This window comes from Notechis scutatus, chromosome 2 (genome assembly GCF_049901735.1).
Source record: "Notechis scutatus isolate UNSWTSFEM ecotype Mainland chromosome 2, rNotScu1.2, whole genome shotgun sequence".
NCBI classification, from domain to species: domain Eukaryota; kingdom Metazoa; phylum Chordata; class Lepidosauria; order Squamata; family Elapidae; genus Notechis; species Notechis scutatus.
The window spans coordinates 64662376-64684861 of record NC_142010.1 but is presented as its reverse complement, the minus strand read 5'-3'; the positions used below and the strand labels follow the sequence as shown (position 1 = coordinate 64684861).

The 22486-nt window shown below is 36.8% G+C and overlaps 1 protein-coding gene across 1 annotated transcript in view; it reads left to right on the top strand.

Annotated features, from left to right (window-relative positions):
• Positions 1 to 22486, top strand: part of TEX264 (testis expressed 264, ER-phagy receptor) — a 170779-nt gene that overhangs the window by 25879 nt on the left and 122414 nt on the right. Inside the window, exon 4 of the mRNA XM_026673262.2 lies at positions 14315 to 14536. Coding sequence (XP_026529047.1) covers positions 14315 to 14536 — 222 coding nt within the window. The remainder of the gene's footprint in view (positions 1 to 14314; positions 14537 to 22486) is intronic.

The following is a 22486-nucleotide window of genomic DNA, read 5'->3' as shown; positions in this document are numbered from 1 at the left end:
ATATATCTATTGCTTTTTTTCAGAAGGCAACTTTTGAACTTGTCACGGTAAGTGAACTAGGACTGGGTCTGCCCTATGGAGATCTTAGTAGAGCATAGTTACTAGGTGCCCTGAGTACAACATACACCCTTCAAGAGATCTGCGGCCTCAGCTATTTGCTTTTGTGGCTGTTTAAATTCTTTGTATGTTTCCTAACTTTTACCTGAATATAGACAGTAGGCTCAGCAGATGTTCCTTTGATACTGGATTTCAAAACTCAGTACCTTCGCATCACATTAATAAAGAGTGCAACGTCATGATTTAGCTGGTATTTTAGATTTTGAAAAGCCACAAATATTAATCCAAAGGAGACTGTCGCCATGGTTGAGAGGAGGAAAGAATTTATGTTTCAACTATAGTTAAACAGGATCTGCTGTTGTTTGTTTTTGATGCCTTCCATTACATTTTATTTGGCCAACTATTCTACCAACCAGCCAGCCAGGTAAAGAAACAAAACATTTACCGGTATGTTTTTTTTCCCAAATCCAGCCCAAGAGGGAAACTCCTAAGCTTGGGGAAATTGTGAAAGGAATACACAGCATTTACTGTGTATTCCTTTCACAAAGGAGTTTTTGATTTAGAAAAAACCAGGATCAAACCAGATCCTAACTTGCCAGAGGCTCTCTGTCAGCTAGTAAATGGAAGCAGTCAAGTAGCTCAGCCTCCGCATTGATTTCCTGTGCCTACCTGCTTTGATTTGAGCCTGGAGGAATGTGAAAACTTGTGAAACAGTCATACCAGTCTTTAGATTAAATTGTAAATGTACCCTGGTCCTTTGAAATGCTTTTCCTTTTATATGAGATACTGCTCTTGACATGAGAGAAGCAGCCAGCACTGCTATAAAATGCATTTTACATGTTATATGTTAGGCTGAAGTTATTAGTACGTTAGGACCACGGCTTGAATTCAGGCTTGTTAAGCAGAACTGATGAGCAACTGTTTTGTTTCTTCTAGTCAAACTGAATTGTCTGGGATTTTTTTTTTACATTGTTTATCAAAGTTTATTATAAAATAAAATACAAATAGAAATAAAGGTTAGGACAGTTAAAGAGGAAAGAAGAGAGGTACAGTAAAAGAAGAAAAGGAGAAGTGACTTCTGACTTTTTTTTAGTGCAGCAGAATACAAAAGAAAAAAAAAAAAGAAAGTTACAACCCCAATTTTTTGCTTTACGTTTCTGAACATTTCAACCATCTCTATAACAAGTCATTCTAGTCATCAAAACCTAAAATCAAAGTTTCATTTTTGCGATCAGATGCAACATTTGTTGTAATAGCTTAGGACCAGGAAAAGTTCTTGGCGGTCTTTAAACAAATTCAGAGGAATGAGCAAGTCACTTTTAGCAAACGTCTTATGTCTTTTTGCATAGGAATATCACAAAATACTATAAAAACTTTGGCCACAATATTTTCTATAGCATTTTAAACTGATAATTGATAATTAAACTGTACATAAGCTGATAGTTGTTAAGATTCTTGGCCATGCATTATTTTGTATTCTTCTTGTGGGAGCATCAGAGTTAAAATAAGAGTTAAAGTAAGCAATAAACATTGTGAAAATTTGAAGGAATCCTCATGAAACTTTAGGTAATATTCCCAGACAAATTGGAGAAATCAGTAAATTGTAGCTGTGAGTCAGTTAGTTACATTTTAAAAGTTCTGTAATCTTGATTGTAGATTGTAGATCTGGTATTCCATCTAGTGGAAAAGTGAATACACTGCATTAATAAAAGAAAGAATCATTTTGATTCATATTGCCAAAGCTGAAATATTTGAATTCACTTAAATGCTTGCCAAATGCTTTACCTTTCTTTCCTTTCTGTTTCAGAAAGGAAGGGAAAGAATTTATGCCATTCACAATGTATATTAGATTTGAAAAAACAGTTTATGAACACATTTGGGACATTGGTTGTTTTGCAGTCTTCCAGCTATCCTGAATCTTGACCAGGCCTGCACAACTTATTGATGGAAAAGGGGCACATTATTTAATTAAAAGTATTCATGGACTGCACATATACACAAAAATAAGAGTGCCAACCAGCTGCTTTGTCGCTGGCAGAGTGTTGGAAGTGATAGAACTTGTAGCAGCTCTAAAAATACTATTTTTTAAAAAAAGGGGCGGGGGGAGTAGCACAAAACTGCCGGTAGGCTGCATGCGGTCCAAAGTTTGTAGTTGTGCAGCCCTGATCGAGACCCTTTTTAATAGTTGTTTACATAGTTTATTGCAGTTAGTGCAACTCAGGAAAATAGGATCTTTTTCACTTTCTTCTGTAACTGATTATAAAGACTCAATATTACTTCACACATGAGAGATACTTTCAAAAACAGATTTAATTACCTTTCATGTTGTAAAAGGAAAACAGTAAAGTGATGGAAATGTAGTTGTAAAAGTGAGCCCACAAGTATGGCTCTTCCTCGTTTCAATCACTCATTGCCTTTCCAGTTTAAAGAACAACAGCCAAAGCTGAGATGCAGAAGTAGTTATCAATTCACGACCTTTTGTTCAGTGACAGTTTAAAGATACAACGGCATTGAAAAAAGTGACTTACGACCAGCCCTCACCCTTATAACCCATATAATTATGATGATTGCAGAATCCTGGGGGTCATCTGATCATCATTTCTGACCTTCCTGCCTGGCTTTGCATAATAACCGCATGATTTACTTCGCAACTGAAGTAATTCACTTTACAACAGTGGCAAAAAGGTCATAAAATTGGGCATGACTCACTTAAAAACCATCTTACTAATCAACAGAAATTCTGGTCCCAAATGTGGTCATAATCTGAGGACTACTTATACTATTGATACTAGAGTGAAGAAATGCAGATCTGGTTGTTGGTTTTTTGTTTTTGTTTTACAATTACTGAAGGATGGCCCAGTGGGCAGAATGTGATCTGAAGGCTGTAGGTTTCCCACCTCTGGTTTTTGGAAATGTCTCCAAGTGGAAAGTTGTGACATCATATGGGCTGGTAACCTTTGAATTTCACTAACCATAGGACTGTCATCCCAAAAGTGTTTTTCTCAAGAGGCAGATGGACTTTCTGGTTTTTCTTTTGAAGACGTTTTGCTTCTCATCCAAGAAGCTTCTTCAGCTCTGACTGGATAGTGGGGAATGGAAGGATTTATACTTCTTGCAGACAGCTGGTCATTTGTATTCATTTGCATTCTTGACCAGCTGCTTGCAAGGAGTATAAATCCTTCCATTCCCCACCATCCAGTCAGAGCTGAAGAAGCTTCTTGGATGAGAAGCAAAACGTCTTCAAAGAAAAACCAGAAAGTCCAGTTGCCTCTTGAAAAAAAAGCACCTTTTGGGACAACCATGACCTGGATAAACTAAGAACCTCCATAGACACACAGGATTGTCAATGTACATGTTCCTTTTAAATAAACAAATGCAACTCATAGGTTTACAGCGTCATCAAAGCAATAGATGAATGAATACCATTGGAATATAGACATGGGCAGAAAGGAGATAGTGATGCTAACTATTTAAAACATAGTTGTGGTTTTAGAGCAGAGCCACCGAATCTGGAGAATCCTCCTTGGGTTCTGAAGTGGAATTGGAAGGAAGAAGTAGAGCAGGAGTGGGCAACTATAGCCCTTTTATGACTTCTGGACTTCTGGAAATTGAAGTTCACAAGTGATAAAAGGGTCATATATCCCTATCTCTAAAGCAGAGGGACATACCTCACGTATGTCCAAGGGGAATGTTTAAGGCTTAATGGGCATCAAATGAGAATTGATGATACAGCAGTAGAGAGCAAGGGATGCTGTGTGATTGGGAGTAGTTGGAACATAAGTAGGAGGGGCCTTGACTGATTGATTGATTAAGTACTCCCAAATCGTTTTGAATTCCAAGCAACCACGTAATTTTCATCCATGACAATCTATCTTTCGTTCAGGATGCCTTACAAGGATGGACTCATCAGCACTGTAACTGAGTCCATCCATCTTGCTGGTGGCCATTCTCTTCTCTTTCCTTTCAGCTTTCCCAGCATTAAAGGCTTTTCTGAGAAGAATAATTTCAGTCTAGTCATTTGTGCTTTGAGTGAGAACCCCTTGGTTGATTTGTTCAATGATCTCTTGGTTTTTCTTGGCTGTCCATGGTATCCTCAGGAGTCTCCTCTAACACCAGTGTTCAAAGGCATTAATATTTATCCTACCTTGTTTCTTCAAAGTCCAACTTCCGCTTCCATTGAGTGTCACAAGAAATACCAGGACTATTACTTTTCTGATCATTTTAGGTATAGACATAAGCCAGCATTCAATTTTTTTTTTCACTGCCTTCACGGCTGCTCTACCAAGGGCTCTTCTATGGTGCATTTTCTTGATTGTTCCTTTACTCTTGATGTTTGAAAGGCAGAAGCTTTCTAACATGTTGATGTCAGTTTCTAATTCCAGTTGTTGTACCTGTTGTCATTAGTGTAGTCTTCTTTATATTTAATGTTAGTCCCTTTTCCCCCACTGTGCTCTTTGATTTTTAGTACTAGGGTATGCAGATCCTTTGCATTTTCTGCTATCAGGATAGTGCCATCACCACAGCAGAGATTATGGATGTTTCTGCCTCCAGGAGAGGCATAGCAAGTAATAATTGTCAACATTAATCCTCCATTCAGAAATGAGAATAATAATAAAAGAACTGACTCAGAGGTGGCAATGACATGCTTAAGTGAACTCATAGCTTTTTGAAACAGCTACCTAGAGGGGAAGTATAATAATTAAGAAATATAATGGAATATGCAAGGATTTGAAAGATAATAATAATTTGTCAGAGATATAGAAAGGGATAGAAAACAAGTGCATTTAAAGCAGAAAAAAACAGCTGAAAATATAGTTGAAGCTATGAAAGATGTTCCCTTCCAATTGTTCCTGAATTATTAGGCAATTATAAGTATCTTCAGGACATACCTTCTAGCAGTCTCTGAAATTGCAGGAGAAATGCAAACTGGCTAGTCTTTTATTGTTTGGTTTTCAATGTTAACATATTGCAAAACATCTATCTTGCTATTTTATTTAGAAGGTTTATACACTTATAAACTCAAACTCCTGGCAGCCAAAAAACAGTTCCCCTCAATAAGAAAAAAATCACTACCATAAAGGAATTGAATTATTACTAAACATGGATCTATTTGTCCATTATCTGGTTGCTCCCAAAATGTGTTTTTTAGTGAAACAACCCAAAAATGCCAAAAAGGGCACATAAGGAAGTTCTAGGCAGGGATACCAATAACATAAACTCATGTTTATGTGTACATGATCAGATTATGATTTAAGTACCGGTATGTCACTTGTCTTTCCCACCTAAAAAACATGTTTTGTGACTGGTGTAAAAATAATGTTTCATGCAGTATTGATTTCTGGACACATGGTGGCAATGGTGAGTTGTAAAAATTGTATCTTTTTGCTTTAAGTATTGCACTATTTCTGCCAAGAGAATTATTGTTGATTTACATTTATTTCTTGGGGTGTGGGTGGAACAACCATGCCTGTATTGTATGTGGATTTCAGCATTACTCTAAAATGTCATTTTGTGATATTAATTTTAAAGGGGGGAGAGTGAAATATCCCTTGTGGTAGAAAAAAATTAAAAGGTGGCAAAAATGTATTTCATTATAATGTAAGAGTTAGTAAATACAAGCAACCATTCAGTAATTCACTGAATTGAAGAAAGCCACATTCTTTCAAGCTAAGGTAGTTTGAGAATAATATTTGAAATATAAAAGTGTAGGTGCATTGAAATAAATAGAAATAAAATGAATTATAGTTAGTGCTGAATTAAACGTTTTTGTGTCTAAGCGCACCAACGTGCCTACCGTCCCTGTCCTATTGTTTCTCTTATTCTTTTATTTTTCTTATATGTACCCATTTCATGTATTCACAACTATGTATACATTTATACTTATTATCTTGTAAACAATTGGCAAATCAAATAAATAAATAAAATAAATAAATAAATAAAAGGTGCTTTGGGATAGTTTAAGACAGGGATTTTCAAACTCTTGGACCTGTAGAACTGGCTTAAACATTTTCCCTGGAACCCCTTATTAACAGGGGTAAGGGTCCAGTGACAGAATATTGGATGGGTTAGAATAGAATAGAAACATAGAGTTGGAAGGGAGTTGGATGTCTTCTAATTCAATTGCTTGCTCAAGGCAATATACCATCCAATGGTTGTCCAGTCTTTTCTTGAAAATCACCACCCTCAATTCTGGGAGGCAAGCAATTAATTAATTGTTCTCACTATTATCAGGATATTTTTCCTTAGTTTCAGCCTAGATTTGATGAAAAATATCCCATTGTTTCTTGCCCTAGTCTCAATGCTTTGGAAAATAAACCAACCTCCTTTTCTTTGTGAGAACCCATCAAGTACCAGAAGACAGCAATATGTCACCTCTATTCCTTCTCTTCTTTAGGCATACATAGTTTTATTAACCATTCAGTTTAGTTTCCAGACCTCTTATCATCTTTGTTGTTCTTCTCTGCACTCTTTCTATGGCCTCCACATCTTTTTTGCATCTTAGTGACCCGAATTGGTTTTAAGTGATTTTATTTTTTCTTGGAATACCTTTATGTCCTTGCAGAACTCTGAGGTTCTGTGGGACACAATTTGAAAAACCCCGGTTTAGGAAATGGAGAGAGGGAAGGATTTGAAAAACAGACAGCACAGCCTGGACTTGGCTTGGGAAGATGATTTTCTTTTTAAATAATTCAATATGTACTAACATACATACACAGTCCAGTGAAGAAAGAAGCAAGGGAGCTCTTTAAAAAATAAATAAATTAATAGCACCCTTGAAGCACTCTTTCCCTCAAATCTTTAGCCTCTGTCTCAGCATTGGCTACACGGCTGTCAGTTAACATAACAGATTAACACAATATTTTATGCCTAACATGTTCACAGTGTATTCAAAAGTTTAGAGTGCAGCAAGTGCATTGTTTAGCTGGCATCCTTATAAGAGGCATCCGTATTATTATCCTCCATTGCAGTTGGGAAGAGTGAGGCTAAGGAATAATGGCTTACATAAGCTTCAAATAAAGAAAAAGAGAGTATATGCCTTGAGTAGTCTGTTTATTTTTTATTATTAAGTTTATATCCCAACCTTTTTGGGGGCAGTATAAATAAACGCAGCTGGCTTAAGGTAGCTGAGTTATAGCATTGCTAGGCAGCATGTTAATATTCTTTTATGTGCAACGATTTTTTGCTGTAAATAAATATCCTGAAATGAACCGATAACCCGATAGTGAACAAATTTAATTCTTAATTAAATTCATCTGATCTGTCAATATCTTGAGATGTGTTAATAAGAATGAGGAATTAAATGTAGCACCTTCCAAGGTATAAGAGGTTTCCAAATTTTTATTATCCTCATCTTATGACAAAACATAAGAGAATGAAAATAGAATGGTAATTTTATAATTAAAGGAGATTTGAGAAGCATTTGATTAGGAAGTTGTGTGGTTTATGTGTGACTGTAATTGATAGGTAGGACCTTTAAGTGTTTCTGTAACCTTCTTTGTATGCTCCCTAGAGTGATTGGCAGTTCCTTGCTTTGAAAAAGATTTTCTCCTCGTTTGTGTTCAGTTTGAATTTTTTTTTTCCCTACTATTGACCTCACCCCTTTCCTAAGAGGTCTGTAGGGGGCGTGCATAAGCGCACCAACGTACCTACTGTCCCTGTCCTATTGTTTCTTTTTTTTTAATTTCTTTTTTTTTTCTTATATGTATCCATTTCATGTATCCATAACTATGTTTATACTTATACCTGTTATCTTATAATTGCTTGACAAAATAAATAAATAAATAAATAAACAAACAAATAAACAAACAAACAAACTTGTTTGGGTTGTGTTGGAATTGCCCTGTGTTGTGTTGGTCCTGTGTTGTGTTTTCTTGTAAGGACAAAGGAGTTACTCTCTCCTGCTATGCAGATTGTATTCCCTTGGAGCTTTCAAGCTATTTGTCAATGCAGTTAATTCAGATGGATGATTTTCTTGGAACACTTTTCATCTAAACGACTAAGTGAATAGTTTGTCCAGGGCCTCCTGCATCATTTTCCCAGGGATAATCAAAGAAAACAAATAGCCTAACCTTGATAACAGAAGCCTCATTCAAAGACCAAGCATGCCTTTTCCCTCTCTCTATTGTGCAGGGTTAGTTCATATATTCTTACAGACTTGGCTTTAAGAGATCACATTTTTACTTTCTGTATATTCCTGATACATTACAATGTCATATCACCCAATGCTTCTGTAAAATTAACTTGGTGGGGAATGGTAAGTTGAAAGTGAGTACAGGTAGTTCTTGATTTATGACCACAATTGACCCCCAAATTTCTATTGTTAAGGGAAACATTTGTTAAGGGAATTTGCTCCATTTTACGACTTTTCTTGCCCCAGTCATTAAGTGAATCAATACGGCTGTTAAATTAGGAATACTAAGTGAATCCTGTTTCCCCGTTGACTTTGCTTGTCAGAAGGTTGCAAAGGTGATACATGACCCCCAGGACCCTGCAGCCATCATAAATATGAGTCAGTTGCAAGGCATCCAAATGTTGATCCCCTGACCATGGGGATGCTGCAAATGTGAAAAATGGTTGTAAGTCACATTTTTTTTAGTGTTGTTGTAACTTTAAACAGATAATCAGAGTTGGAAGGGACCTTATAGGTCAGCTAGTCCAACCCTCCACCCAAGCGGGAGACCCTACACCATTTCTGACAAATGGCAGCCCAACCTCTTCTTGAACTTTGAACGGTCACTCACTGTTGTAAGTCAAGAACTACGTATACTGTAAGTCTAATATCCCATCCTCAAATCTGATGCCAAAATGAGCCATTGTTTAATAAGAAATCTTCCTAGCTTTCATTAAGGCTGTGATGCAGCTCTTTTAAACCATCAGAATTGGGCAAGCCAGAGCACCTTTAGCCAATACAGCTGAGAGATGTTGAGTATTATGCTCCAACAACATCTAGAGAACCACAGATTGCTCACTTTTGTATAACTCTTGTACTATAAAAGTCTTGAGTGTGTCTTATTGCAGAATTACATTTCTAGGTTTTTCCACTATAATCCTGCTTCTAAAAGCTCCAAGCAGCAGTGAATGAAGTGTAGGGTGAAGTGTGTTTCTGGAACCCTGACAAAGTGCAGGGAATATTCTTAGACCCCCATCTCTCATGCCTATCAAATTTTTCCTCTGTCATTAGATTGGTGATATAATTTATCAATATTACGATGGCTCATTAGAAGAACAAATCCGTAGGCTTGTAAGGGTGACATTATTTCACCTTTCGGTTTTTAAAAGCAGTAATACAGTGCAGTTCTTTAAAAGTTCTGTTAAAGTGTAAACCTTTAAATAGCTCAAATTTTGTCTTTTCTGTTCAACTAGCATAGAATCTTTTCTATGTATTTGTGTGTTCTGCATTGTAATATGTAGCGTTATAAATCGATTTTGAAACAAAATTTAGTCTGCTCCGATAAGAAAGGAAGTTAATGTTGTACATCAGTTTATATTCAGACTAGATTATATCTGCTCAGTGACCCAAATTTTCTCAATCAACACACAGGGGAAAATATGTGAAACTTTATCATTTGTTTATTTTTGGCTTTTTTATTATAAATGATTCAGTTAACTCTGTAGTGACAACCTGAACATCACGGTCCCTGATAAACATTATTCTGCAGCTGATGTCCTATATAGTAAAGCCACTATATACCTCTACTGTGATTCTTTCCATAAAGAATGAAGATGTATCATTCAGTGGAGATTAGAGCCAAAGATGCCAGGTTTTGGATCTGCCCACAACAAAACATAATATTTCTAGGTGTTCAGGGGACATGGCTATGTGCTGCAATTCTATAGCATGGATGAGGATATAGCTTCCAATGCACTTTGCTTAGGTTGGGCATTGCGCTTCTGGCTCAAAGTTTGGAGGTTTTCATATACCAGGGATTAAGACAGTTTGGAAAACTTCTCTCATAGGATATAAAAAATTGGATTATGGAACCAAATCAATTAGACTTGGCTATTAGGAGAGTGTGTGATATACTGTGTTTGGGGAACTTTCCAGATGGTAAAGTTATTTTGGTCATTTTATGATGCAAATGCAATTTTAGAGATTTTATATAGGCCCCAAACAACAACAACAACAATAGCAACAAGTTTTTCAGTTCATTTTTCTAACTTTTGTCCTTGAAGTAGAAGTGGCTATAGAACTAATTTTGAGGAGCAAAGGGGAATTAAATAATATGAGTAGGAGAATGTTAAGTTTTATGAACATTTCCCTAAGAGTTAAAACTGAAGTGTGCTTACTAGTGTCACGAATCACATCTGACTTTATAACGTTCTTCAGTTCTAGAGAACTTTGACTGCTATTTTTTAAAATATGCACCATAGATTAATAAGGTGAATACACTGAATATCTTTAGAAAAGAATCAGAATATGATGACCTTGTTTCTAAAACTGCAGAGTCTCTGCTGATCATTGGATGAATACCAGTATTTCATCCCACAAAAGCAGCAGCCCTAGTTGTGTTGGCAACTGTTGTCTGCCTCACCTACCTCCACGTCTGCCTTGCTTACCTGTTTTCTGGGTCAATCTTGCAGTGCTTCACCATGAGGACTTCCTCAAAAGTGAGGCACTTCCTTCCATTGCTTTCTGGAATCACGTGGGCCAGGTGGGAAGGGAGTGGGTAGTTCCCCACCCTGCAAATGGAAAGGTCTTTACTGACTTACCTAATCACAAATTTGTTTGATGAGGTTCCAGACACACCATGTTAGTTTCTCTCTGTGTAGAATAATAATAAGATATCAGGGGCGTTGTTCTTGATTAGCAGATGGAGGCCTTTAAACTGACAGTAGACAATGGGAGTTTATTTATTGTTTCTGTCATAGCAGATAATTAACTCACATTGGCTCTAATTGGTATGTCTTCTAAGTGTAATTGGCACTGGTGAATAACAAATGGATTTTCTCTTTTCCGAAGTCCATGCAGTTTTCTACCAGAGAATGTCAGCGCACATTTATGGAAAACATCCACTCTTTAGATCTGGGAGATAGATTTGATAGATATCAAGAATGCTCATTTGCAAATGCAAAATCTATTATCAAGCTTTGGATTTAAATGTAGAAGATTTGTCCACTTTTTAAAAAAAGCCTGTATATATCATCATTACTCAAGAATAAATGGCAAAAGAACTAGTGCTGTTTATGCAAACTCTTAATTGGTGGCTTGTTATAATTCTTTCGATACAATTGATAAGCAAGTAAATAAACAGTAACTTATTTTCAAATTATCTGGGGATATGTGGTAATTCCATCATGGCAAAATGGCCCATGAGGATTTTTCTAACAAATGCTATAAACAGTGTCCTGGTAAATTTACTGATTAACTTCTGACATGTGAATTGAAACCATCCCTTAACATTATATTTTCTAAATAAATAAATAAATACTTTCTGATCTGAAATATATTTATTTGATTGATTGATATCCTATCTTTTTGGGGTATATCTCAAGGGGGTGTACATAAGGCTTTCGCTCCACAACCTTATGAGATGGATTGGGCTAAGATCAGAGGTGGTATTCAGCAGGTTCTGACCAGTTCTGGAGAACCAGTAGCGGAAATTTTGAGTAGTTTGGAGAACCGGCAAATTCTACCTCTGACTGGCCCCGCCCCCCATCTATTCTCTGCCTCCCGAGTCCCAGCTGATTGGCTGGGTCTTCTTTGGTTACCCTGCACAGGAGAACGGAGCTGGAAAGCAGGTTAGTGGGATGGGGAGGGAATGGGATTTCGCAGTAACTTTCCCTTGCCACACCCACCAAGCCATGCCCACTATACCACACCCACCAAGCCATGCCCACAGAACCGGTAGTAATTTTTTTTGAATCCCACCACTGGCTAAGACAGTGGCTTACCCAAAGTTTTCCAACCAGCTTTAATGCCAAAGGGAGAACTAAAACCCACATCTCCCTGTTCTTCTTCTAGCACCTTAATCACTATACAAAATGTTCTCTAATTACATTTTTTCTCCTATTATGTGATTATTTAGTATCTGAGGATCTACCTAAGTGTTTTCCTGTCCTTTGTGGCTCCATGTATTCCAGGGCTGATTCAGGCATTGCAAACAAAGGAGTTATGGAGCCATATTAAAACTATAATTAAGTCATTTTAGTTATGCCAAGCTGAACTTTCACTCTAAAGTCTAAGAAAAATTTTTTAGATGTGCAAAATTAATGAGCTAAGCTGTCCCCTGTCATTTAGTTCCTTAGTGACTGTAAGCAAGTTATTTTCTGCCCTTGTCTAATCAGGGCTGCAAAATGGGACTATACTTCTAGCGTAAAAATAATGCGGCACTATATAATAGAAATTTCAAATAAAATATTTTCAACAAGAATAGCAAAATAGTTAAGTGATGCACCAGCGAGGGAAATACCATTAGAATCTTGTGGATCTCTACAGATTAAAAAAAAAAGGGGTAACATAAGCTTCTATGGACCGCAGTCTGTTTCAGCATTTATGCAAGAATAACCTTAGCATGAAACAATTAATCATCCTAATTTTACATTTCTATATCATAGTTATTTATATCATCAATAACATTGATAACTTCGCTTGTTAATTGACAGGAATTATTTGGAAATAGAATGAAAAATGGCTTGTTTGTGCTTGCCATCAAACTATATTGTAACTCATTTGTCCACTTCTTAAAGGGGGAATTTTAGAGTGCTGAAAGATAGATGCTTATTAAAACTGGGGTTATTTTGTTACATATAAATCAACATCCCATAGTATGTATCCAATTTACACAAGTTTAAATGCATCATTGTGGGTATTTGTATTGTGTTTTAGCTAATATGAAACATGTATTAAAGAGATACCATATCATATAGTCTTGTTACTTGCTTTGGTAGTTTTCTTAACCAGAGTTCCCCAGCTTTGTGGAAAGGAGGAAGGAACGAGGGAATGGTTCCATATGATTGGCGGGCAAATGTGCGTATACACGCAGCTCCATTTATGTGAGCTAGAGGCGCATGTGCACACCATTTCACAGAAATGGAGCGTGTGCACACGTCTTGCCCACTGCTTGTGCAAGTGGGGATGTGCACATGAATGTAAGTTCCAGTGGCCTAGAGGTGGAGGTCTTGCCTCACAATCAGGAGGCTGTGAGTTCGATCCTAGGTAGAGGCTGATATTTGGAATAGACTCTCCTGCTCAAGCAGGGGGTTGGACTAGAACAGTGGTCGCCAACCAGTGGGCCGGGGACCACTGGTGGTCCGTGAGAAAATTTTGGTGGTCTGCAGAGAAATGTCACCCCCACAAAGACTCATTTCTGGCAGAGTTTGGGGAAGAGAAAGAAAGACTTCTGCTGCTTCTACTGCTTTCCTTGCATGAAGCCAAAAGTCTCTCTCTCTCTCTCTCTCTCTCTCTCTCTCTCTCTCTTCTCTTCTCTCTCTTCTCTCCTCTCTCTCTCTCTCTCCCCCCCTCTCTCTCTCTCTCCCTGAGAACAAAGCTGGAGACGGTATCCTGTGATCTCAAATAAAGAGTGATCAATCAGTAGGAAAACAGGATGGGGAATTTTCCTGCAGTCTTTTTTTTGGGATTTTCCCAGGGTCTCTGCTTCTTTCTGCAGCGACCCTGGGAAAACATCAGCAAGCCACCATCAGTCAAAATTCATATTAGTAGTCCGCGGGATTTAAAATTATGAGTTTGTTGGTCCCTGACATCCAAAAGGTTGGCAACCCCTAGACTAGATGACCTCCAAGGTCCTTTCCAATTCTGTTATTCTATGAATGTGCTCACCTGCCATTTCCATGGCCCGGTTCCCATCACCTCAAGGCCTATTAGTGGGCTGCGTCCCGGGGATTGGGGGCTACTGCGTTTAACATTGTCTTTCCTTAACACTGATATTTTCAACCTGCCAATCTTCTGGATGACTTTTAAGATTGATTTTTTTTTTTTTGCTGGAAGCCTTGGACATATGTTAAAAAAGGAAAAGGGATCTGCACTATTCTTGGAGTGTTAGGTTTTTTTTTTATAATCCCCTTACATTGATCCTGATGAAAACTTCCCTGTGGCTGTTACAGGTTTTGGGAAAGGAGCTATAGTTGGGAAAATACTGATACATAATAAAATTTCCGAGGAAACCAAAATTCTCCAGAATGCAGTCTAAAAAGAAACCTGTAACAGGACAGAATGATAAGCCTGGGTATATTTTACTATTTTAAATGTAGCATTGTAGCTCTTTTGCCTTCTAATGCCAGTTGTTGCTTATTTCCATAGGTGGATCCAGAGAAATGTCGCTATGCTGTAGGTAGCGTCCTGAGTGAAGGAGAAGACAAGCCATCTGAGGCAGTGATCCGCATGTTTCTGAAGTATGGCTTCAAGATTATCAACTTCCCAGCTCCTAGTCATGTAGTCACGGCAACCTTCCCTTATACAACTCCACTATCCATCCATCTGGCAGTGAACCGTGTCCATTCAAGTCTTGATGTATACATCAAGGTGAGTGAAACTGTAAAACAGATTTTTGAGCCTGGAAGTTAAAATTCCATTTTTAAAAAATTTCCTGCGGAGGATATATATTATATGATGTATTTCCGGTTGCATTACATAAATTCAGATCTGCTATTCAATGAATGGCAAGCCATTAGTTGTGTTTTTGTTGTTGTGGACCACTAAATAAATATTAGAAAATGTGAGAGCTGTCCAATTTAACAAGTACTTGATTGAATGTTTTTATATACATTCTGTCATGCCCCTGGTGGAGACTGACTCTGAGGGAGAGGAGGAACAGCCAACAGGGAGTGGAAGTGTGGCTCCGGAGGTTTTGGGAAGGGCAGAGTCCGGCTGGGCAGTCAGAGGAGGACCAAGGCCCATCCCCTCTCCATCCTAGGGCATGCAAGGAGGAGAAGATAAGGGAGAGACATGGTCTACGGGGGAGGAGAGGGAATTGATCCTCTTCATGGGCTGCAGCTGTGACAACTGGATAAGAGGACGGACATGCGTACGGGCCAGTGCTGGAAACAAAGCGTGGAAATATCTCTAGTTTATTGTTCCCCTCTGAGTTTGGCGTCCTTCCCAGTGTGTGTTCTGATATCTGTGGACGTCTTCAAGCCCTTATCTTGCCTGGCTTGTGTTGTTTTTTACTCTTTATAATTTAAACGACATTTCCTCCTTCTTGTAACTACTTGTGTGTGAGTTTTTTGTCTCCAGTCAAGGAAATTTGGAGCTTGGAAGCAAAGTGAAGGAATAAAAGGGCCTTCACCTGTTTTTTGTGACCATGTTTATTTTGTATCCCACTCTGGGTCATCACACATTCTCTGCCACAATAAGAATCTGCTGGTCAAGAATATTCTTCAGTAGAATTACCTGAGGTTGGGAGAGGTAGATCTCTGACATAGGTAAATTCCCTTTTTTAGATACTCATCATTGTATTTCCTATTTGCATTTCTCATTTCAGGTTATTTGGACAAGGTCACAGCTCTACATAGCAGAGCACATGTGAATCCATAATTGTTAAATTGTCTTTCAAGTAGGGCACTTCAGACTAATATTTAACTCGTGGTTCTAACCAAGATGGTGAATAATATTGAATAGCAGTGATTTTGTGTAGAGTTCTGTAGTAGTCTGGACATGTTTGTTGTGTTCCTAATATTTTTGCTTTTATTTTTCTGTGTAATCCCAAGGTGAAAGGTATTTTGTTATAATTTCTCTAGCTATCTGAGAAAGGTCAGGGGTGAAATCTTGCTAAAGCTGTTTGAAAGTGAACATTTCTAGGACTCATAACATCTCTGTTCCTGTATATCTGCCGATACGTTTTAATAAGGGAGAGAATAATGAAGCTTTGTGAACGAGAAGAGATTCAGTGGGAACCAGCCCTGTTCTATTTGAACGGAATATCTCTCTCATATCTCTTATACATGCGGAACATTTCCATTCATATCACCTGTACAGCATGACTGATTCTTATTTCCTGTCAAACTAATTTCCCCACTGAACATTAATTGTGGAAAGCACATCACTAAATCTCAACTCTCACTAAAACACTTGGCTTTTTTTTTTTTTAAAGTACTATGTGAGAATGCTGCGTTTCACCATAGCTAAGATTTGAGAGATCTAAACAATAGGGACGCTTTTGGAAAAGGGCCATTCAGTTAGATTGTTCACTATCTGTCTCAGATATGGGCTCATACTTGAATGGATACATCTTGGAAAAGGGACTAACGGTCTGAAAGCAAAAAATTGTTAAAGGCAAAGGCAACACAATTAATTTAAACTGTTGAATAAGCCTCGTCCTCTGGGTTTTTCTCTGCTCTTTTCTGTTGTTTGGAATGCCGATCACGAAGAAAAAAAACACTTGGGAATAAATTGGGCAGACCATGAATGTAGACTTTTTAAAAAAATCTAAAGCTATTTTTATTTTATCATCCAATTTGGACAGCTGCCCATCTCACCAAATACGACTGTGGGCAGTGTACAACAATTGAGTAACAACACATGCAAAAACAGGAAATATAAAAAATATAAAATGAAGATTAAAAAATAAATAATTATAAAAACAAATATATCAGCCTTAAGCAAAGGGAGGAAAAGAATGAGTACCTAGCAATAGAACCATCTGAGCGTATATCTCTGGTTCCCTGAGAGCACCAGGCCTAATTACCTAACCAGGTTTTGGGGGACTTCTGGAATATCAGAAGGGATGGATCTGATCCAGGGGTGTCAAAATGGCGGTCCATGGGCAGGATGCCTCACACACAGGCCACGCCCATCCCAGCTCTGCAAAGGGGAAAAAATGTCACGAAACATCACGCGATGCCGCAAATTTGACACCCGCAATCTAATCTAAGGGGAAGAATGTTCCATAAGGCAAGCACCATGGCAGAGAAGGCGTGTGGTCTGAGATCCAGCAGATGTAAGACTGTAGCTGATTGTATCTGCTCATGCCAGATCTAGTAGGGCAGGCTGATGTAATCGAGGAGAGGCAGTCCCATGTGATAAAGGGCTTTAAAGCTTAAATTTAGGACTTGGACCCAGGACCAAGCTGGCAACCAATGCACCTTAGGGATCAGAGGTATAACATGCACTGTTCTAGAAGTGCACATCATTGCATTCTTTGCCAGCTGAAGCTTCTGTATAGTCTTCAAGGCAGCCCCATATAGGAGTGCATTGCAGTAGTCCAATCTGGAGGTGACCAGAGCATGAGTGACTGTATTGTTATTAATTATGAACCTTTTAAAAATATATAACCATTTAAAAAGACAAAAAAAAAATAACAAAAACTAATATTTAGAATAAACAAAGCTAAGAAGAAAGCAAATATGCAGAAAGGGAAAAAATATAAAATAGCTTTTATTATTTTTTTTTTTTTACAGAAGCTGTAAGTATAAATATAAACCAAGGTTTTTCAAATTTGGCAAGTTTAAGACTTGTGGACTTCAACTCCCAGAATTCCTGAGCTAATGTGACTGGAGGAAGAATTCTGGGAGTTGAAGTCCACAAGTCTTAAAGCTGTCAAGTTTGAAGACCCCTGATATAAATTAACTCTACGGTTACAGCATGACTTTTATTTTTTCTATACTCTTTTTTTCTAATCAAAATTACATATCATGTTCACTTTTTTCTGTTTGATGCAAAAAAGTCTATCAGATGATTCCAGATAGCATTAACTGCAGTTATATATATAAAAACAAAATTCCATTACTTTTTCCCAATTGTTTATTGATCAATCTGAATAGAAAAGCCTCTAGTTTCAATATTAATCGTTAAAAGTCTCGGAATTAGTGCATAAAGTTGAGTCCAAAATTTGGCTTTTTTGCACATCTGCTATGTATGGTAAAATATCCCTCTTGGTCACATTTCCAACATAAATTTACTTTTATACATTCTAGACAACTTATCTGGAGATATATACCACTAATACATCATTTTATAAAATAATTCTCTTTAAGATGAGAACATAATGTAAATTTTGGCCCTGTCAACCACATATTCTTTGATTATTTCATTTGCATTTTGTAATGAAAAAAAAATTAGCCTAATTATCATTCTTTTACCTGTTCTTCTGTTTCAAATTTCTATGGAAATTTTAGCTTCAAACTCAGACTTACAATGCTCAAAACCAAACTATCTTCTTTAAATCTTTCTAATAATTGTACATAAGAGAACCATTGATAAGTGTATATTTCTGCCAGCATATATTCTCTTGATTTTATTTTACATTCCTTGTAGCAAAAATCTAATATGTCTCAATGTTAGTCATTTGTGTTTACTTACCATTTCTCTTCTATAATAGACTTCTTGAATTGAGAGCCACAATGGTATTTTCAGGCACAACATGGGTTTATATCTATTCCATATTCTCTTTATGGCACGTCTAACAAAAATATTTTTAATATCTAAGTAACCTTAGCTTTTTCATACCATAAATATCCACGTTCCTCAAATCTCATGTCCTTTTAGCTCCAAAAACCTTCTGTTTCTCAGCAACGTATATTTTTTCATCCGAACAACAAACTGCAAAATATAAATATGGTAAACCCAATCTTTTTTCTTTTATATCTTACATCAACATTTAACTTTGGTTTCCCCCTGTTGTTATTTTTCTGCTATTGTTTAATTAGTACATCTGTTTTCAAAGCAGATATTTTCTTTCTGGAAAATCTCAGTGGAAATATTACACCTTCTCCTTAATCTTAAAACCCATTTTGTTCAGCAATTCTGTTTAATCTTGTGTCATCATATTTTTGTTAACATCTTTACTTCTGTTTATTAATCCTGAAACCTGCTGATGCACCAAATTCTTTTAGTTTTCCCATTAATGTTTCAATTCTGTTTAAAGAATCTTCCAAAATCAGCACCTAATCATCTGCAAATCTTAATTTAACAAATCTTAAATCTTGCCTCTTTTTAAATCCTCTTATTTTGTATGTCTCCATTCAAGATTTCCAAAACCAAAATGAACAGAGTGGAGAGCCCTGAATTGTTCCCTTTTGTATCTCACATGGTTTTATTAGAGCTCCATTAACAATAATTTGGACTTTTTGTGAAGGATACATTCTCTCCAAATTTCATATAGTCTGAAACTTTAAACAGAAAAGTGCAATTCAAATTGTCGACAGCTTTCTCTGCATTTAAAAATAATAATTCAGCCTGTTTCCATTATGCTGGTCCAATATTCTGGACTATTCCGTACAGTTCTGATATTACACATTGATCTTCATGAATACATTCTTGAAAAATTATTTTCAAACAATCAGCTAGGATCATTGTGAACAAATTATATTCATTATTCAATAATGATATTGATCTGTAATTTCTGGTCAAAGTCAAATCTTGACCTTCTTTAGGTGTTTATGCTACGTGAATTAGCCTTTTTCCAAGTCTGAAATCTTTCCTTCATATAAACTAGAATTTGTCACATTTTGTAGAGCTTCAAATCATTTATAGTAAGAACCTGATAATCCTTCTGGTCCAGGTCCAGGTAGTCCTCAACTTACAACATTTTGTTTAGTGACTGTGCTAAGTTACAAACAGTACTGAAAAATGTGACGTATCACTGTTTTTCAAAGTCAAGACCTTTGCATCTCCATGACCATGTGATGAAAATTCTGATGCTTAGCAAATGGCTCATATTTATACTGTGTCCCAAGGTCACCTTTTGTGATCTTCTGACAGGCAAAGTTAATGGGGAAGCCAGATTTACTTAACAGCCGAGTTACTAACTTATCAATTGCAATGATTCATTCAACAACTGTGGCAAGAAAGGTCATAAAATGGGGCAAAACTCACTTAACAAATGTCTCACTTAACAACAAATGTTGTGCTCAATTGTCATCGTTACATGTATCTTTCCTGATTTAATCTTTTTATAGCTTCAGAAACTTCCTAAATATTATAAATCCATTCGTGTTTCCCTTGTAGAAATTTGTCTTGTAGATTTTGTTTTTCTAAATATTCAACTATTTTCTCCAAAGAGATATCATGTCCTTTATACAAATTAGAATAACAGTGATGAAATGATTTTTACAGCCACATTGCTCGTTAATATAGAGTCAGTTTCAGTATCATTTTTGTTTCTTTTTCTGTTTTAAATTCATACATGAGCCATTTCCCTGATTTATTTGCAAATTGATTTATTGCTTAATTAATTTATTTTTATTTCCATTTTTCTGAGGGTGCATTCTCTCTGCTTTTGGAACAAAGATGTAGTTAATTTTATAATAGCTACATATGTGCAAGAAGTAGATAAAGTGCAACTTGTTTTGGAAACTCTAGCTGAATCTAAAGCAAAAGCAGTCCAGAAGCACTCACCTTGTTTATGGAAAAGAAGCACTCCATTGCAAATATTGTTCATCTTTTGCATGACACAATTATTTATGAAGTGCTGGGCAACTATCCCAGTCTTGTGAAAAGCTCTGGCTGCGTCTGGCTTTGTATGGTTTTGAAGATTCATGCCAAGCTTAGCATATCGCTCCATGATTTGCATTGGAATTCCCAAAGCCCTTTAAAAAACAGTAATCTGTTGTGGATTCTGTTCATTGAATAGTTTTTGCTGTTAAGTTCAATAGGATGGAGTGCAGGTTTAAATGGCAGCAGAAATATGCAGAATGTTGTGGAAACTTGCCATATTCCTTTTGTTAATACTTGATTTTCTCCTGGGCTTGCTGTCCTGTTGTGCTGATAAGAGGTAAAACCCTTGGTTCAAGGAACTGTGGGAATACTAAAGATGCTTTTTCAAGAGGCAACTGGACTTCCTTTTTTTTTTTCTTTGAAGACATTTTTTTATCTAAGAAGCTCAGAGCTGAAGAAACTTCTTGGATGAGAAGCAAAATGTCTTCAAAGGAAAAAAACAAACAGGAAGTCTACTTGCCACTTGAAAAATCACCCTTGGGACAATCATCACCTGGATATTTGAGAATCTCCATATAATTATGAGAGTAGTTCAACGTTTGTTTATCAGTTTCCTTTTTCCCTAACTGTGGCCACTTGTACAAGCTTTGTGATACCTTGAGCTGATATGGATGGTAGAGAGGGAAAGGAGAAGAGTGTCATCACTGTTATTAAATGTAGACTTGCTTTGTGGTGTAGAGATGACATTTTGATGCTGTAGGAAAGGTCCTGGAGAGAGCATCTGTCAGACAAGCACTGAAAACATTAAAACTAAAAAGAGAGCTGCAGATTATGCTGAAAACACCTGGTAGCTTTTTAATGATACTATTTAATGGAGTGCATTCGGAATCCTAGATGCTTACATTTCTCAGACAATGAATAATGCCATAAATTGAAACTCTTGGCAAATGAAACAGAAATCGAAGACAGAAACTTATATCTGCTTGGGGTGTGTATCTTACTTGGGAAGCAGAAACAGATTTGGATAGTATTGTAAATTTCAGTCACCAAAGTAGAAGAGCATAGAATGAAAAGCAGATTGGAATTAGTTGCATAGGTATCATAGGCACAATGGCAAATGACTGCGTGATAATGTATTTTTTAAATTGCTTTTTAAAATAATCTGACCTGCCCACTAAAAACGATTGAAAACTTGATTCAGAGAATCGCTTCTCCTCTCCCCACAAGTGATACATATTTTCTAGCTAGATCATTACACTGGTCGTTACACTAATTCAGATTTATTATTCTGATCCAGTTAAGATTTTGGCAGAAAATTGACAAGGTTTTGGGCCCATGTTTGAGCTATAAAGGTAAATTTAGCTTTTCATAAAATACAAGAGATTATGCTATTTAAGATCTGCCCAATCTAGAAAGCATATCCGGCACAAGCTGGAGATCTCCTATAAACTAGGAAATAAAGTAATGCTGCTCTCCTACTGTACTATTAGCTCTTGGTTTAAGGAACGTCTTTTATTTCCCATTCTACATGTGGCAAATATATTCCCAAATAAATCTTGATCACTTCAATTAAGGAAGCAGCAACATCGTTGTTAGAAGTCATCGTAGATTGGGTGGTATACAAGCATAATAAAAAACAACAGCAACAATGCCAGCCTGGGAACAGAGTGCCTCAAAGAAATCCGTAGAGTGGATTAGCGAAGCTGGCAATTCCACATTCATTGTGATAAATGATTTCCCCTCCTCTGATGTGGCCTTTGACCATATAGATTTGCGGAGAGTGCTGTATGCTATTTGAAATTACCTTTGTGGATATTGTTATAGCATCCCCATTCTTTATTCCAATAATATGGTTGGGTAAAATAAACTAGAAGAAATGAATCAGATACAAACACACTGATATTTTTATTTGGTATGCACTTTTATCTAAGTAAAATACAAGAGCTATCTTTTGTCTCTCATTGTTGCTTGTCTCTTGGATAGATAGTCTTGCTAAGACAGTATTTTATGTAAACATTAAGATCATTTTAAAAAAATGTGTCATGTATCTAAGATTGAAGAAGGAGTAAAGTTAAAAATTCCACTTGCTTGACAATGTCA